This window comes from Tympanuchus pallidicinctus, unplaced genomic scaffold, assembly GCF_026119805.1.
Source record: "Tympanuchus pallidicinctus isolate F22 unplaced genomic scaffold, pur_lepc_1.0 scaffold12, whole genome shotgun sequence".
Taxonomy (NCBI): Eukaryota; Metazoa; Chordata; class Aves; order Galliformes; family Phasianidae; genus Tympanuchus; species Tympanuchus pallidicinctus.
In genome coordinates, this window is record NW_026294637.1 from 16,208,646 (window position 1) to 16,226,551 (window position 17,906).

The following is a 17,906-nucleotide window of genomic DNA, read 5'->3' on the forward strand; positions in this document are numbered from 1 at the left end:
GTTCTGTTACGTGTTGCTGCTGTGAGACAGATGGCAGCCGAGGAGCACTCCGATGTGGAAGTGCAGATGAACAAAGGGCTGGAATTGAAACTGGGACAGGGAGGTGATTGTCCCCGTCCCCCTCTACTCTGCTCTTGTGTCCAGGTCTGGAGTGCCCAGTACAAGAAAGACAGGGAGCTGTTGGAGAGGGTCCAGAGAAGAGCCACAAAGATGATCAGGGGACTGGAGCACCTCCCCTATGAGGACTCGCTGAGGGAGCTGGGCTTGTTCAGCCTGGAGAAAAGAAGGCCATGGGGTGACTTCATTGCAGCCTTTCAGTACCTAAAGGGAGCCTACAAACAGGAGGGGAATCAACTCTTTGAAAGGGTTGATAGCTGCAGGACAAGGGGAAACCGTTTGAAGTCGAGGGAGGTAAGATTTAGGTTGGATGTCAGGGGGAAGTTCTTTACAGAGAGAAGGGTGAGGTGCTGGAACAGCTGCCCAGAGAGGCTGTGGATGCCCCGTCCACCCTGGAGGTGTTCAAGGCCGGGTTGGATGGGGCCCTGGGCAGCCTGGTCTGGTATTAAACGTGGAGGTTGGTGGCCCTGCATGTGGCAGGGGGTTGGAGCTTCGTGATCCTTGAGGTCCCTTCCAACTCTGGCCATTCTGTGACTCTGTGAAACGAGACTCTAAAACTGTCACCGGGGAATGAAACGCTCGTAAGGAACTGCGCCGCGTGTCCCAGCCCCGGGCCGCCATTCCCGCTCGACGCGTTCGGGGCTCGGTTCGAGCGCTCGGCAGCGGCTTGGAGCCGCCTGGCGGGCGGGGCGGCGGGGCGGCCATGTCCGGGCTGGCGCGGGCCGTGCGGCGAGTGGCGGCGGTCGGGCTGGCGGCGGCCCGGAGAGGGGAGAGCGGCGGCGGCGGGCGGCGCTGGGGCTGGGGGCTGACGCTGGGACTGGCGCTGGGCGTGAAGGCGGCGGCGGGCAGCGAGGCGGGCGGCGGGCCGGAGAAGGAGGAGGCGGCGGCACGTCGGGGATTCGGAGCGGCCATCGAGAGGAGCCGGGACCTGCTGCGGCGGGTCAAGGTGCCGAGCTGCCTGCTTTTTGTTTTTTTTTCTTGTGCTCCCGATCGCTGACTGCGTTGAATTACAAGCGCGTACTTTCACCGCGTAGTCCCGGTGTTTCTCAGGGTTGCCGGGCTGTGTGTCCTCGGAGCGCTGCTCTGCACGTCGGAGCTCGGGAAAAGCTGTTGCCGGACTGTAAAGATTCTCCTTTGTGTTGTCTAATTTATTTTTCAGGACGAAGCGGGCATCCCGGGTATCCTGGTCGGAGTTTCTGTGGATGGAAGGGAGGTGTGGTCCGAAGGTCGGTGCGGGCGTCGTGCCGGTTTGTGCCTCGGGACGCGGCTGCAGGCAGCGCTGGGGAGCAGCGCGGTGCTTCCAGGCCAACCCCCTTTGCCTCCCGGGAATCCGCGGAGGCAGCTCCCGTGCGGTTTATTGTGGCGGTGTTGGAATGCATTAATCGTTATGGATGCACGAAGCTGTTTCTCTTCCATCTTGGCAGAACTGAGTAGCAGAATCTTTTGACTCAGTGTCAAAATCTGACAGTTTTACCTGGTCTCAGCATATCTAACGAGGAAAGCAGAGGTCTGTGTAAGATTTGTGCAGAGTCCCTTGACCTGCAGGGAGGTGCATGTGGGAACCTGTGTCTGGGTGGTGGTTTGTCACCCTGGCTGCCAGACCTCATAGCAGGATGGTCACAAGTGGGAGCATCAGCCCTGCTAGAGCTTTCCGTGTGGTGCCATGCATGGATACCGAGGTCAGCACTGCCTTGAGTAAGGCAGCAGGGATGTGAGAAGTGTTTCCTCCTCCCTCCTTCTGCTTTCTTGCTGAAATGATGAGAGCAGTTTGAGATTTGACAGGTGTTTTCCTTAGGAGTACAGCATCTGTGTTCAGATGTGCGATGAAAACACCAGAGTATAACTCTGTGTACAATTAAAAAAGAAATGGTCTTGGGCACCTGTTGTCATTTACTTCTTGTTCTTTGCTGAGTTTTGTTTCTGAGTCATTTACTATTACAGTACAGTGTTGCATAGCCTGACTGCTTTCAGGTGTCACAGAAGTGCTCGTACTGAAAACTGCTGCTCTTTATAGCATTAATGCTGAAGCATCACCTTCAGCTTCTTCAAACCCATCTCAAATTGAAGGCTGTTTGGAGTGTCTGGTAATACTGCCTTAATTCCAGTTTCCAGACTGATGTGTTTTTACATAGGAATGCACTGGTGCTGAGATTCTTACACTTTCCTTTAATTAAAGTCATGCCAGGAGATCATGAAACTGTAACAGAACTGTCTGGTGAAGCTTTACAATGTAGGTGATTGTTATGAGTTGGGTAATGTCCTTTCTTAACTTCTGTACTGGTAAAATATGACCCTTCAGTATTTTAAACATTAATTTAGAGTAATAATAGAGCATTGAGGACCATTGGACAGTTATTTTACGATCTAGATTCAATTTTGTTTTTTACAGTGAATATTTGACCGTAGGAACGTAAGTTTTGGTTTAATCTTCAATCTTAATTAAAGGGTTTTCTTGTGTTCTTAATCATTAATTTGGGTTGATGTTGGATAATACCAGGGGGCTTAATTAACCTGTCCTACTAAATTAAAGTGTTATTCGCTTAAGTGAAACAGAAACTCAATCCACTGCTTCATGTCTCAATTCAGCTAGAAGGAAAACGTTTTGGGGAACCAATAAATCCAGCAATTTGCAAAAAGTTCAGCATGTCTCTGTGTGAAATATCTCCCACTGTGTTTTTGCTTCTTTACAGGTTTGGGTTACGCCGACGTAGAGAATCGTGTGATGTGTAAGCCAGAGACCATCATGAGAATTGCCAGTATCAGCAAGTGTCTCACCATGATGGCTGTTGCCAAACTGTGGGAAGAGGGGAAGCTGGACTTAGATGCTCCAGTGCAGAAATACGTCCCTGAATTTCCAGAAAAAGTCTACGAAGGTGAAAAGGTACGTGGTTGTTTTGTTCCTGCCATTGCACAGGTGTGTATGTACAGCTGTTTTGTGCCCTTGTCCTGTAACGTGCCAGAAGCCGTTCAGACAAGTGCTGATGTTTGATGCTTCAAAAAGCAGTGTTGGAAGTGTGGATCTTCAATTTTAGAGTGTGTAATGTGCATTTATTGATGTAGTTTAACTCCTTTCGGTACATGGAGTTTAAAAGGTCTTCCATCTCTGTCCTCATGTTGGGTTTTACTTTCTGGTGAATCAATATGCATTTTATTTTTAACAAAGAGAGCTCCTGTTGTCCTATTCTATCTAGGTCACTATTACCACAAGATTGTTAGTCTCACACTTGAGTGGGATTCGTCACTATGAAAAAGATATTGCAAAAGTAAAGGAAGAAAAGGAAAAGGCAAACAGAGCACTTAAACTGACAAAATCCGGCCAAGATAAAGAACAGAAAGAGAAAGATGGCAAAGGCATTGAAAAGACTGACTCTGACAAGCCAAAGAAGGAACACGAAGGTGAAGTAAAAAGCCGAAATTCAAAACCTGGCAGGAGAGACAAGGAGTTTGAACATGAGGAGTATTATTTGAAGGAAAAATTTGAGAGCGTGATTGAATCGCTGAAGATATTCAAAAACGATCCTTTATTCTTCAAGCCAGGTGAGTTACTGCTACTTTTGACCAAGGCAGACTTTTCTGGTGATTTTTGTTGTTGTTTCAAATTGCTTTGTATTCAGCACAGCATTAGCATTAGCATCCCATAAATAATATTTGTGCATTCTGTTTTTGTTCTGTTGTGTTACTTTCTTCCTGTACTCCACTGAAAGCTTGATGGAGAAATATTTGGGCTGACCTGCACAAACTGTCCAATCATACAGTTGTCTTCAAGTGCCAGTATTTGTAATGCTCAAACCAATCAGGTTACACAGAGTCCCAGAAATGTGTTACAGCCATTCTTAGAGCTACCTGCAAGTGCTTGTCTGCTGCCTCACATCAATTCCTGGGACCCATTGCCATAATCCTGTGATGTGGTATTTAAATTGGAGTGAGAACATTGCATTGCTGCATGCATTTTGGTTTCCACATGTGATTACTTAAATGCTGTCCCATAAGCTTCCCATTTAAGCGTCAAGCAGCTGACTTCAACCCCCTGCGCTCTTTGTTTCTTTAAGGTAGCCAGTTCTTGTATTCAACATATGGCTTTACTCTCCTAAGTGCTGTTGTGGAGAGAGTTTCGGGGCAGAAATTTACAGAGTACATGCTAAAAATGTTCCGTGACTTGGATATGCTGTCAACTGTGCTGGATGACAACGAAGCAATGATATATAACAGAGCAAGGTAAGAAAGAATGAGATTTTTACTCTGCTGCTTCTGTGGTGTTTGCTGCTCTTTTTGTCTTTGAGCCAACTGAATTTAGAGTGCGCACTTTTCTTTTTTGGTCATGCTTTTAAATGAAGTGGGCCATGTTATCTTACGAATTTGTGTCAACACTACACTATTTGTTCTATAAATGTGAAATTACAGAGCTAGAAATAAGATTAGCAATTATAATAGTGCTCGTGGGGGTGGACGTTGTGGGGGTGACTGAGGAGTTTGCATTTAGGTTGGTTACAGCTAAGCAGGTACATGTAAATCGGGAAAAACAGAGCAATAAGGACTGAGTTTCTTATCTCTGCCCTTATTTTACTGGGTCACTTGGATGAGCTCTAAGGTTGATTTGTTGATTCACATTTTAAGTTGCTGTGCAGGAGAAAAATTCAACTGAATCACAACAGCAGATGATGGCAAGCCTCAGAACAGTGGGTTTTAACTTACTTAAAAGCGTGGGTTTCAAAGTGCTGTAAAAGAGTGGAAATGGCCATGAATGTGCTGGATCCAGGTTTTGTAGTACTTGTGTGAGTGTGTATTAAACATGTTGTTGTTACATAGTGTTGTTGCTAACAACAGTAGCATTGGAGATCTTTCAAGGGTAGCTTTACTGCTGCATTCTAAGATGTTTTGTGTAGTTATTTCACTTGCAAATATTCAGAGGTTCCCAGCTATTTGTAGATCTGGATTCTAGTGGTCTTGTAAATTATCAGGCTGCTGTAGTCAAGTTCCTTTTGAGATGTAAGTGTATAAACAAGTCTATAAACTGAAATATGGCGGGGATAAAAGAGTTAGGACAGGTGCTGTTTCATGGTCTTTTTATGGCTTATTTAAGGAACACTAGGATCATCATGTGATGGTTTTTGCCTCCTCATGCAGCCAGCTTGATGTCTCAGACTGAAAAATACTGAGAAGTCGTGGTTTTTTTAATGGTTTGCTTTTGCTGTATTTCACTAAGAAAAAAAAAAAGGCTTAAAACCTTAAATTTCCAAAATTTTTTTTAGAGCTGCGAGTAAAGTATTCAGCATCTTTGTAACGAGTTATATTGTGACAAAAAATGAGTGTAGGGACACTGAGATATGCAAGTTACCAGCAAAGCTGATAGTAGTCTTGGACCATTTATCTTTCTTTGCTTCAGCCTCAATTTTCAGTACAAGCTTTTTCAGAAGTTCCCTGAATGTTTTCCAGTGTACATGTTGACCAGATAGAGGATAAAAGCATGTACTGCCTACAGTAGGCTTGCTGCTTTTTCTCTCCTTTTCCCTCTCCCTCTCCCCTCCCCTTCCCTTCTTTTTTATGTGATTCATTTCCACAGGTCTTTAAGCAGTCTGTGGATTTACTATGCTTGAAATTCATCAGAATGTATAGGTATGCAACAGTGCTTTTCATCTGCTGTATGAAATGCACCCATTCAGGAGTGTACCGTTGCAAAAGTGTAACTCTGTCTGTGCTGCTGTTGTGCTCTTTATTCTGCAATTCCACTTGGTAGTTTTAATTTTGTATTTTAATGACAGGTTTTGCAAGACTCTCTTTCCTGCTTGCTTTGTTAGTTTCAGAATATTGAGTTGTATGTAGTAACCGTAATGGAGCAGTGGGAGAAGTTAATCACAGATGGAAACTACTGGCTCAGAATAGTCTGTAAGGCTTTGGTGAAATTTCAGCTGGGTCTCAGATAACAGCAGGGTAGCAGCAGGATTCCTCTTTCTTGAAACACTTTTGAAATGTAGTACAGGGATTTGAGAGAAGTCCTGTGCTGGATGAATTTTTGTGTTGATTTTTCTCAAAAACAAACAAACAAACAAAAAAACATTTAAGGGAAAAATATTTTGAACAAGACAACGTTTTCATGAGAACAATTTCACACATGCTCAGATTGCCCCGTTAAGGTAGTTGCTCAGAATATCTGAGATGACAAGTTGAATGTTCTTGAATTCTAGGTGTTACGTTTACAACAAAAAGGGACGTCTGGTAAACGCACCGTATGTGGACAACTCTTACAAGTGGGCTGGTGGAGGCTTCCTGTCATCAGTAGGAGACCTTCTGAAATTTGGAAATGCCTTGTTGTACAGTTACCAAGCTGGACAATTTAGAAACAACAATGGCAAGCTTCTGCCTGGGTACCTGAAACCAGACACCGTTGCAATGATGTGGACGCCAGTGCCAAAAACTGAAGTATCGTGGGACAGGGATGGTAAATATGCAATGGCTTGGGCTGTAGTAGAGAAAAAACAACAGTGTGGCTTTTGCAGGCGGCAGAGACACTACGCATCTCATACGGGTGGTGCAGTGGGTGCAAGCAGCGTTCTCCTGATTCTTCCTGAGGAGTTGGACTCTCATGCTGAAGATACTGCAGAAGTGGCACCACCTAGGGGAGTAATTGTTAGCATTATCTGTAATATGCAATCTGTTTCCCTCAACAGCACTGCCTTAAAGATTGCAAGGGAATTTGATAAAGAAAAACGGGCACAAAATATAGATTAAAAAAAGAGAGATGAATAAGTGAAGTTGAAATAAGTTGAGTAAGTGAACATGAAAAACAAATGGAAACGGAGATCAAATTGGGCCCTGAGGTCCCAAAGGACAGGTGAGGAAAAAGCATCAACACTTCACTGAAATTCTGCTAGTGGTGCCACATTTAAGTATACTGGAATTCATCTCTCAGGGAAGCTCCTTACAGGAAAGAAGAATGTAACAAGCAAATTTGACTCCCCGTGTTAACTGTGTAAGTTATCATTTCAGCAGTGAGGCTTTTTTCCTCATCCAGTATTTGACCAACATTCAAAAAATAAAAACAAAACAACAGCGGCCGAACAAACAGAGCGTTGCTTTCTCCTACTGAGTACAACAGCAGATTATCTGCCTTCAGTGCTAAGCTTTTAAAAGACCTGATTCTTTATTCTCAGTTCCGATCTTTGAAAACAGTAAAATCAGAATGACTTTACTGTTGACAAAACGTGTGTTTTTACATACAACTTGTTTTTTAATTTCATTAAAAAGCAAAAAACAAAGCTACCTCTGGGAAGATTTCCATCAAGTGCATTTTTGTAAGAGTTGTGTATTGCCAAGAATTGGAAAAGAAAGGCCATAGAGTCATGTGTGTAAAATAATTTTATTTAGATATTCAACGCTATTCTTTGTTAGACATAAAATGTGGCATTACTGTAGTGTGGAAATAAAGGTGTTATTTCACATGTACCTGAGTAGCACAGCACGGTGAGCTGTCAGGCAGCCTTACTGCTGGATGATACACGTAGCTGGTAGCAGCAGTTGTAGCCAACAGCTGGAAATGGCACTGTATTCTGGAATGTAGATTTTTCTTTTGTTCATGAATTAGGAACTAAAATAACTCAGTAAAATTTCAAGCCCATTCTCAAAGCCAGTAGTAGAAATCTGATGCACTTTGAGGATTTTTTTGTTTGTCTTCCCCAAACCATCCTTTTTTCTATTCTGGACATCTACCTCAAGGCATTACTTTTGCACAAGACTGAACAAGAAATTCTGTCAGACTTCCAAATAAGCAGTATCTAATCTTCATGCTTTCAACAGAAGTACAGTACCAGCTGATTATGTTTATTTGATGTATTCCATCATGCTCTGCAATCTCCAAGACTCCACTTCCCTGTGGTTACATCAGACAGTATTTCCAGGTTGAGATGAAACAAACCATCCCACAGGAGTTCTAATGCTTGAGTCCCTGCACTGTTTAGCAGTTCTGCCTCTGAATTTAAGGAGCAAAATGTTTTGAGTAACAGTTGAAAGAAAGTAGCCTTACCTTCATCTTTCCCAAGATGGAAGGAGTTTTTAGTATTAACTTCATACTGCTATCTGCCACGTGATGCAGTGCCATGTTGACAGCTGTGTTACCATTATGCCTGTGAATATTTTTTGTCTAAGACTGACAAATGAAGAAATTTATTACTTTGAGGTGTCAGTGCTTTACCTGCACTGGCAGTAGGGGGCTGCTTTGGGACTCTTCATAATTATGAGCAATTGTTCCTGTGCTAAAACAGCACAATGAAATGTTACTGTATGAAAACAGTAAAAGCTTACAAACTGTTTGCTTAGCTTTTCTGGCCCACGAAAAATTTACTTCCATATTCATGAGTAATGGAACAAGCTCATTGGTGAGGCAGTACATTCACCTGCACTCACTGGGATCTTTAATGTTGTTTGACAATTCAGGACAGAGATACTGGAGATGAACATCTACAATGCCAACATTGCTTTTTGCAGTCTTGAGCACCTGCTAGCTGGCTAAGTGTGCAGCAGCAGAAGTCATTGGCAATTTTCCATAGGGAGCAAGAGTAGGTAAGTAGTTCTGCATTGCTTTCATGTTGGAGAATATGTGAACAGAAGTTGACAAAACGTTTTACATATGGAAACCCTAAAAAGTAACACTGCTACTTCAGGATTATGATGCATTTATTTTGTGAATGGCATTTAACATTCTTGAAAACCATTTTGTGTATTTCAGAGACAAGTTTAACTAGCTGACCATTGCGAGAGAGTTTAGATACAAAGTGAGCATGCAGAAGGGGTAGGTCTTGTGTTGTGCTTGTGTACATGTGACCAAACAGTAATCATAGAATATCCTGAGTTGGAAGGGACCGTAAGGATCACTGAGTCCAACTCCTGGCTCCACACAGGACCACCCAAAAATCAGTCCATAAGAGTCCATAAGAGTGTTATCCAGTCACTTCCTGAACTCTGGCAAGGTGGATGCCATGACCACTGCCCTTGGCAGCCTGTTCAGTGCCTGACTGTCCTCTAGGTGAAGAACCTTCAACCTGACCCTCCCTTGTTGCAGCTACTTGCCATTTTGTTGGGTTCTACCACTGGTTACCACTAACACACTGGAATGAATTCCTTTGGACGTACAGGTGTTTGAAGTATGTAAGAAAGTGAATAATGAAGTGTCTTAAGATACTTTTAACACTAAGATATTCATGACGGTATCCCACTCCCCTCGTGGATTGATTAGCCACCAGCCTTTTGTATGCAAAGACGACATAGTTTTTACATCCTATAACTTAAGACTTCAAAGGTCTACTGTAATGTGTACAGCTATGTAAAATGTGAAAATTTTAGGAAGTCTTCCATCACATGTAGCAAAACGTGTCACTGAGTTTCTCTGATACAACATTTAATCACAAATCTTACCTTTTTCTGTGTTGGGTAGAGGTAGGAGGAGATTAGAAATGGGGGAGACTAAGCATCAGTCTGACTCAGCACAAATGGCCAAGTCACAGTATTGCTGTCATCTGTAGCATGAAGCCACTTACTTGATGCATTGGCATTAAGTATAGAAAACTGGTCAACTAATTGCAACTTAGGTGACTGACACGTTCTTAACTTGTCCTGTGCAAACAGTATGGCACAAACATGAACCTGTTCTGTTCTTGAAGGTATGCATGCTAAATTGGTGCACCTGTCTGTATCAAACACCTGCTTCTTACATCTGGTAATTATCAATGTTCTCTATTAAGTGAAATAAAACAGCTTGCAAATGCACTGAATTACTATATCAGTTTTTTTCCTAATTAACTAGAAACATATAGAGTTTTTTTTAATCATGAAAATGAAACAAATTCCTAACGATAACGAGCTCACCAAGACAGGTGATATTTTAAAACAGATGATGCTGACATGTAACTTAAAATTTTAAGTCGTATTACAACAAGGTGTAAGATGGCATGTTTGAAGGGTGTACCATGGTATTAAAAATAAATCTCAGTTTTTTAGCAACCCTTTAGGAGGGGATGGCTTTTAACAGCTAATTAAAAACCGATTTCCTCATTGCAAAAGGGTAATGATTAAATTTCAATACTTAATACTGAAAATATGCACTGTGGCTTGTATGCCACATACTTACACTATGCTCAGTGCTTTCAGTATTTTGCAAAATGATTTAAATACTTTTTTTTTTTTTTTTTTTTTGCATAGGAATCTCAGTATAGAATGTGGAGTGCAGGTTGTAGACCAGATTAGAGAGAGGGAAAACCAGGCATTCCAGAAAAACATCTGAACACATGTGAGTAATTCTGCATCTGAGAAATAACTGTTACCACAGAGTAAGGGGACCAAAGCCATGTTGAAACCGCTGAGCTGCATGTCCTTTTTAAACCTATCTACCTTTTGTAACCCTGGCCATTGAAGCAGCCACAGCATTCAGTTATAAAAAATATATTCTTAGTGCTGACTGTCACCATATGGTTTACCCTGCTGATGATTAACAGAAAGAAGGATGCAGCGAGTCCAAGGTTCAGATTTTTATATTAAATGACACCACCCAATTACAAAACACTGTTTAAAGCTGTAAAAATAGAGCTCAACTGTCTGCGACTTGCAGGAAAAAAAAATGCACTTCAAATCATTTATTGAAAGAGATTCCAGCTGATCAGTCACCAGTAGTGTGTCATTTTCACAAAGTCAGTCATAATTACATTGTTACATCAAGCATTTTTTTTAACAGGTAAGGCTTTCAGGAACACAGATCCACTGCTGTATGCTGAAGAGACTGTTCAGTGTTGCTTTCTTCTAAATGAACAGCCTGTAAAGAAATCACAAATACAAGCAGCATTACATTGCTAGATTATCTTGAAAAACTGCTCATCCAACTCAAGTTGGAAGCTTGCATAGTAAATATATTGAGCTTTTTGTACCACAAGAGCTAACTAACTTTGAGTCTACTCTAACCCTGTCAGAATTCATCTCACTGTAAGCCTCGGGTGTACTGTTGGTTTTTTTTGTATTTGGTTTTCCAGATGCCTTTAAAATTTCAGCGTGTTGTTCTATTCTCTAGTGGTACAAACCCTAAAGTGAAACAGCTGCTAGGAGTTCTTACACATTTCCAACTGCTCAACAGCCTTATTTCAGGTATTCTGTCTTCCTATCAACTATATAGCAGTATGTGGTACAAGTACTACTATGTACAATTTGCATATATAATTACATTTCATCCTTTAATTGTAAGGTGAATGAAATCTGGATTCATTTTTTAAAGTACTTTAAACCTTCATCTGTTTCCAGTGTTTTTCATAGATCTTGGACACTGGATTACATTGCAAGATACCGTGCTATAGCAGTTACCTATATATACATGTGTGTATTAGCAGGTTATTTGTTCTTTTACACTTTATACAAGCATTTTGACTACGTAATGTGAATCAGGAATTGCCTTACAGCACTGTTTAAAAATAAACAACCAAGCCAGCACTGACTAGCAGTGGCGTGGCATTACTCTAGGCTTGCCAAACCCTCTAAAGTTAGTTCAGAATTGAATATCCCATATCAGTTAGGCTAAAGGAAGTTACAAGTCACTGAATCTAAAATTGTTTCTGATCAAAATCTAGCTCTGAACTCCCTGGCCTATCTACTTAGCCATTATAAAACAAACAAAACATTGCATAAAACATTGTAAATAGGCCCCAGCTTGCAAGTTTTTGTTGTTTTTTTTTTTTAATCAGCTAACGCTCAGCAATATGAAGAATAAGCTTCCCAGTAGTAGTTTTCAAAAATCAGAGCTAAGAGAGCTGCAGGCTGTAAGTCCACAGATGTGCAGTTTTAAGTGTGATAGTCAGATTGCTTAAACGTTTCTCCTTACCTTCTGTGAGCCTTGCTTTTCCCCCAGTAGGCTGACACAGAATAGTTGAGCAGCCTACACACAGAACCACTGTCTGAGCATGGCTGAACACAGTGGTGATCTTGTAGCATCCTGCAAAACAGCAATGTTAAGTTTTCTACTGAGTATTTCTAGTGTGTTTTTAATTGTATGTGTAATTGAACCAGATACCCTGAGTACACTTGTTCAAGACTAGATGAGTATTACATTACAAAGTGTACCAAATAAAACTGAGCATGAAGTCCTCACATGCTTTTACTAGCATGCACAGCAAGCACATTAGCTAACTGAAACTAGTATGCCTCTCCCATGAAAATCATTAACAGATTCTGTTGGCTGACAAGCCCTCATGTACCTGCAGTATGGATCCTGCAAGAAGCAGGAGCTGGGCACTTTACCTTTGTTCTAGACCAGCCTTAGATAGAGAACTGGTTATTTGTTGGGGGAGAACATTGCTGATGATGAAGCCTGGCAGCTGTGAACATAAGCACTGCTGTTCAAGGCTGTTTGCTTTCTGTTAATCATTAGTACACATACGGCATAGCTGTACTGTCCAGTGCTAGCACCACACTGACACCACGAGGCTGGCACAGAACAGCTTCACTGCAGTCCAGATTCAGGAAGAAGCATCAGGAACACTTTGAAACTTCTAAATTCTACAGCTTGCAGAAAATATAAAATCAACTTCATACAAGTCTTAGACAAGAGGATTTTCGCACCCTATGGTACTCTCCTTGTAAAGTACTTTTAACTGTTTAGGAGGAACGAGAGGGATAATTTGGAACATATTTAATCTTGAGGTGGATACAGAATACAGACAAACAGAATGATGAGCACAGCCACCATTTTCAGAGCATGTGGCCTGGAGAGGATAAAATAGAATGAATTTTGAGAAAGGTGCTCAGGAAGCTCCCTCACAATCACAGAATCATAGAATGGCCCGGGTTGAAAAGGACCACAATGCTCATCCAGTTCCAACCCCCTGCTGTGTGCAGGTCGCCAACCAGCAGCCCAGGCTGCCCAGAGCCACATCCAGCCTGGCCTTGAATGCCTGCAGGGATGGGGCATCCACAGCCTCCTTGGGCAACCTGTTCCAGTGCCTCACCACCCTCTGTGTGAAAAAATTCCTCCTTATATCCAACCTAAACCTCCCCTGTCTCAATTTAAAACCATTTCCCCTTGTCCTATCACTATCCACCCTTGTAAACAGTCTTTCCTCCTCCTGTTTATACACTCCCTTCAAGTATCAGAAGGCCACCATGAGGTCTCCCTGGAGCCTTCCCCAGACTAAACAAGCCCAGTTCCCTCAACCTCTCCTCATAGGGGAGATGCTCCAGGCCTCTGATCATCTGAGTGGCCCTCCTCTGGACTTGTTCCAAGAGTTCCACATTTTTCTTGTGCTGGAAGCCTGGGTGCAGCATTGCAGACAGGGCCTCACAAGAGCTGAGGGGGGCAACCACCTCCCTCTCCCGAGAGAACTTCCATTTGTGTGGTTTAGTGTTTTTTTTGTTTTGTTTTTTGAAGCCAACACTGCATTTTCCAATAGTTTTAATGATTTTACCTCACTTTTTAGATGGAAAATGGTGTCTGAGAGCTTCTTAGAGATTTAAACTATCAAGATAACAAGAAAACTGAGTGCAGCACCAATTCCTTACTTCTGGTCAGGATATTGCTACTGTGAGTCGACACATTTTCTACTGTTTTCTCAGTGTTACAGCTTCCTTATGCTGCAGTAGTGTCTGGGAGACACGTGGCAGCGTTTGCTGATTTCTGTGGCATCCTCCTGCCAGAACACGCGCTGCTGGAGCCGATAGGGGTGAAGGCAGTTAGGTGATGCTCGTGAGCCAAAAGCGAGGTGTGTGACAAGCAGGCATGGGCAGCACCTGGGACAGCAGCCCGACCCGCACGGGCGGCGCAGGACCGCGTCCGTCCGTCGCTGCGGTGTCCGCACGGCCGGCGCCCCGCCCCAGCAGCACGCGAGGCAGCTCGTCCCGCGCCCGGCGAGCGACCCGCGGGCCGTTACCTGGGCACTTGACGTCCATGAAGTAGGAGTTGGGGCTCTGCACCAAACGCTTCTTCTTGTGCTTCCTCCTCTCCTCCTCCAGGGAGGGGTGCAGCAGGTCCCTTGCCAGCTGGGTAGGACGGAACCGTCAGTTACACAAGCGCCCCCCGACCCCTCCGCGCCTCCCCCCCCCCCCCCCCAGCCCCACGCAACTCACGGGCATGGCTGCGGGGCCTCCCGCGGATCGCTGCTCGGGGCGCTCGGAGGACTCGGCTCGATGGTGCGGGGGCGGGGCGGGGCGGGGCGCTGAGCGGCGGAAATGGCTGCTACGAAAGGCCTTCCCGGCAGTCTGCCGCTACGTCCCTGGGCAGAGGGCTGACACGTTTAGTAGAAGTCATTCTGAGCGTTTTCTGCAGCTTTCAGAGGTGTACATCAAAGCTGCCACGGTTTCTCCGGAGATGCGGCTGCACACCGGTTCCCAAACGCCTCCTTCCCTGCCCCAGCCTGCTGTTACTCCATGTTGCAGACCCAGGCTTTGGGCCGTTCTGTTAGCTTTCCTCTTCCCCATCGCAGCCATCGCCCTGTGAGGCAGATACTTCGTTAGTGCACCTCGTTACACTCCGGTGTGCTGACGACACGCGTATTTTGCAAAAATTTCTTGCTGTATCATGGGGACTTTGATCTGCAGTGCTGTGACTCACGCCGTTACCAGCATGGCACAGCCAGCTGATGGCCATGAGGCTTCTCCTGCCTCCCAGCCTTCTTGAAAAGAATGTGGTTTATCAGCCAGAAGAGAGGAACTGGGCTGATCGCTTCAGAGTCTGAGAGAGATTTATGGTTTTCTTTGGTTAAGAAAATAACTTTGTATATTGAACACCACCAGCACAATATAAAAGTGCTGTCCTCTCTCACCTCCTCCCTCTCTCACCTCTCCCTTTTCTGGCTCTGTCCTGCAAGAAGCTGTGCTGCTGGGAGAAGGCTTCACATTCACGGGTTACATGAAACATTAGTTTCTGTAGCAGGAGGGACACACAGGATGGTGATCTGAAAACAGGATGTGTTCAGGGCACATCCGTCTGGTTCTCTATTTTGATTGTGCTTGGAGATTCATTTCCTTTTCGCAGCTGTGTGTGGCTTAGCAACCTGCTGAATGACTCAGTGACCATGCATCACCTTTGATCTTGTGACAAAAAGGGTGGGTTCTTTTTGGAAGTGTAAGGTTTGGAAAACAGAAATGCAGCACTGTGTTTGGGTTGCAGGAGAGAAATGCAGTCAGTCTGTTTTGGGTGGGTTTGTACTGCAGGGTTACAGCCTGCAGAGACACAGACTCAGGCCCAGGAGGGTGACCTGCCCTTCACAGCCTTCAGTAAACAACGACTTGCATTTCATTTTTGAGAATGTCAAACCTTAAAACTGGCAGAGTTTACAGATTAGAATCATGCAATGCTTTCCCTTTCTGGAACTGACCTATACCTACCTTAAGTAATGACTTAATTTGGCCCGTTATAACCTACCTTAAGTAATGACTTAATTTAGCCCGTTATAGGAAGTTCTGCAACATATGCACGTGGAAAATTTGAACGATTAGATTGCTAGCATAAAGCAGAGCAGTGTTCTTCATGAAGACCAAAACAAATCTATGCACTGATCTCATTAAAACTACCTCTTAAAAGCAGAGCATATCAGCGTATCAGATGAGCATGGAAGCGTCTATCAGCAAGGAGAGATCTATTTACTGTAACTGGGGAATGAGTGACTTTGTTTAAAGGGGTGTCACATGTTGGTCGTCAAATAGTTGCAAATGGCAGAAGCATCTGCCAAAACCACAGCTGTTAAAGACATATCTCAAGAATATGGACTTATTTGCTATCAGGTGTCCCAAAGCTGAGGAACAAAGTTCACGTTAATAATTTTCGGTTGCATGGCATTCTGGGAAAGACTGCCTCTTATCTTCTGTAGGGCTTGGACCTGTAGATTCCAAGTAGTGCCAAAAATACCAGGATCTTGGTTCTACCAGTGTTTCACTCTATTGTTTTTAGAAACTATCTCTCAAAACAATTAAGACTTGGAATTTCCTGGTTTGGTACACACTGAACAGAAGAGCTTGATCAGAAGATTTTCACACAGTTCTATTTGCATTTAGCTGGTCTTATCTTCAAACAGAGGGGAAAAAAGATTTTTGAAAGTTATCTATTGTGAGAAAGTAAAATAAGAGTGGGAATGAAGGAGCAAGGCTGTCATCCATTACTGTCCCAACAATGTTCCTGGTGGTAAACTAGTCAAGTATTTTCCTTTTTTTTTTTTTAATTGTGTAAAGATTGTTGTATTTCTTTCATATGAATAGAGGGATTAATTGCATTTTGTTATTCATACCGGTGCATTTCTTAAACTGAATGCTTTACCAGATGCACTGTACACACCTCAGCGCCTAATGGAATTCTGCCTTACCTGGATGAGCTGAAACTGCTGAGTTTCAGCACCAAATCACAGCTGTTATGTGGGCTTTTTGAAAGGTTTCAAAGCTTTGTTTTGTTTGGAATCTGCACATAACATCATTGGTGTCATGGCCAACATTTTGTCAACACTGTTTGGTGCTGTGTGCTTTTACACAGTGACAAAAGGTAAACTATAACGTCAGCCATTTTGTGGCTGTTCAGTGTTGCTCATAGTGGTTCTCCTATGCCAGGATAAAATAGAAAAAAAAATCACTTACAGCTGATCTATTTGACTACAATGCATCATAAAAAACAAATGTTGTCCTTTGCAGTTCAGTGATCAAACCAAGACTAATTTCAAAACATCTTCATGGACAGTGGGTTGCTTTGGTAGGACCTCCCAAAGTTCTACTAACGTACTGTAACACTGTATGTTTTTTTGAGTGCCTTAGAAAATTTAAAAAATAGCTTTCATTTTATATATATTTTTATATGTATATTTAATGTAATGTTAAAGTTCATGGTTAAATAAACTTCCACCCTTTGAATGTGGCATACTGGCAGTTTTCCACATCACAACAGAACACGATTTTGCAAGGCACCAGTGTAATTAAAGAGAGGAGTAATTTGCATTATTTTCCTATAAAACTACTCTTGGGTAACAGATGGCAATCACAAACATACTGCTCCAGAGACATATGGAAACCTATTTGTTCCACCAAACTCAGGAGTGAATATTAACCCCAAAATCACTCTCTTCATTGCCGAAATGTGACGTAGTAATCCTCAGTATAGCCCTTATTACTGTGCTCATGAGCAACTCCTGTCTCTGAAAATAGAGATCAATGGAAATGTTTCAGAGGTTGGTGTTTCATTTGCAGTTTTCTATAATCTGGTGATTCACGTTAGTCTGAATTAACTGATGGTTGGGTTTGATTGCCTCAGTTCCAGGCTGCCATTATCACTTAAATCTTGTATTAGGCATTGTCACGGCCCATCTCAACGTGTAAATGGCCCAGTCCCAACTCAGGCTTTACATGAAGGAGCCAAGCAGCCGGATTGGCAAATTCCATCTTGAACTGGGCTGAGCTCTATGGGAGGAAACTAACTAATGGTTTCTTAAACCCTATCTTGTTCTGCTGCCTTGGTTCAGCCAGCTGGGCGATGTCAAGGCTAAGGATGCTAACCACGGGTGGCACTGTTGGTGTTCAGAACTAGTTCTCAGCATGGGCGTGGGTCACTCTGAAAGTAATGCTTCCCATTTATTGCCCTGGAAGCGACAACAGCTATGGAGAGCGCAGTAACTCTGTTGGACAGAGCCAACCCTCAGCTACAACATGCTATTTTTCGATGCAGTTGCCGCCATTAGCAGTGTTTCAGCACTGGCACTAAGATTTGTAGCATTAGGTTTTTCTGTTTGTAGCTTGCCTAGAGACAGTAATTGTTAAATCAAATTAAACCAATAGCTCCTCGTGTCGTTTCGAAG

The 17,906-nt window shown here is 43.3% G+C and overlaps 2 protein-coding genes across 2 annotated transcripts; one reads left to right on the top strand and one right to left on the bottom strand.

The window, feature by feature from the left end:
- The first annotated feature begins 805 nt into the window (after positions 1-805).
- On the top strand, positions 806-9,873 carry LACTB (lactamase beta). Its single transcript, XM_052672023.1, has 6 exons — positions 806-1,063; positions 1,277-1,343; positions 2,808-2,998; positions 3,309-3,654; positions 4,167-4,332; positions 6,300-9,873. The coding sequence occupies exons 1-6, from the start codon at positions 821-823 to the stop codon at positions 6,841-6,843; spliced, it is 1,557 nt and encodes a 518-aa protein (XP_052527983.1). The 5' UTR covers positions 806-820; the 3' UTR covers positions 6,844-9,873.
- Positions 9,874-10,721: 848 nt separating this feature from the next.
- RPS27L (ribosomal protein S27 like) lies at positions 10,722-14,306 on the bottom strand. Its single transcript, XM_052672056.1, has 4 exons — positions 14,203-14,306; positions 14,007-14,115; positions 11,966-12,076; positions 10,722-10,912 (listed from the first exon to the last, which is right to left on the bottom strand). Exons 1-4 carry the CDS (start codon positions 14,206-14,208, stop codon positions 10,884-10,886), a joined length of 255 nt encoding a protein of 84 aa, XP_052528016.1. The 5' UTR covers positions 14,209-14,306; the 3' UTR covers positions 10,722-10,883.
- Between the last annotated feature and the right edge of the window lie 3,600 nt (positions 14,307-17,906).

Coding starts and splice junctions, on each gene's coding strand:
- LACTB (XM_052672023.1), top strand. CDS start 821: ATGTCCGGGCTGGCGCGGGCCGTGCGGCGAGTGGCGGCGGTCGGGCTG. Junction 1,344..2,807: donor AAGGGAGGTGTGGTCCGAAG/GTCGGTGCGGGC, acceptor GCTTCTTTACAG/GTTTGGGTTACGCCGACGTA. Junction 4,333..6,299: donor ATGATATATAACAGAGCAAG/GTAAGAAAGAAT, acceptor CTTGAATTCTAG/GTGTTACGTTTACAACAAAA.
- RPS27L (XM_052672056.1), bottom strand. Junction 12,077..14,006: donor CATGGACGTCAAGTGCCCAG/GTAACGGCCCGC, acceptor GCTGTTTTGCAG/GATGCTACAAGATCACCACT. Junction 10,913..11,965: donor AAAAGCAAGGCTCACAGAAG/GTAAGGAGAAAC, acceptor ATTTCTTTACAG/GCTGTTCATTTAGAAGAAAG.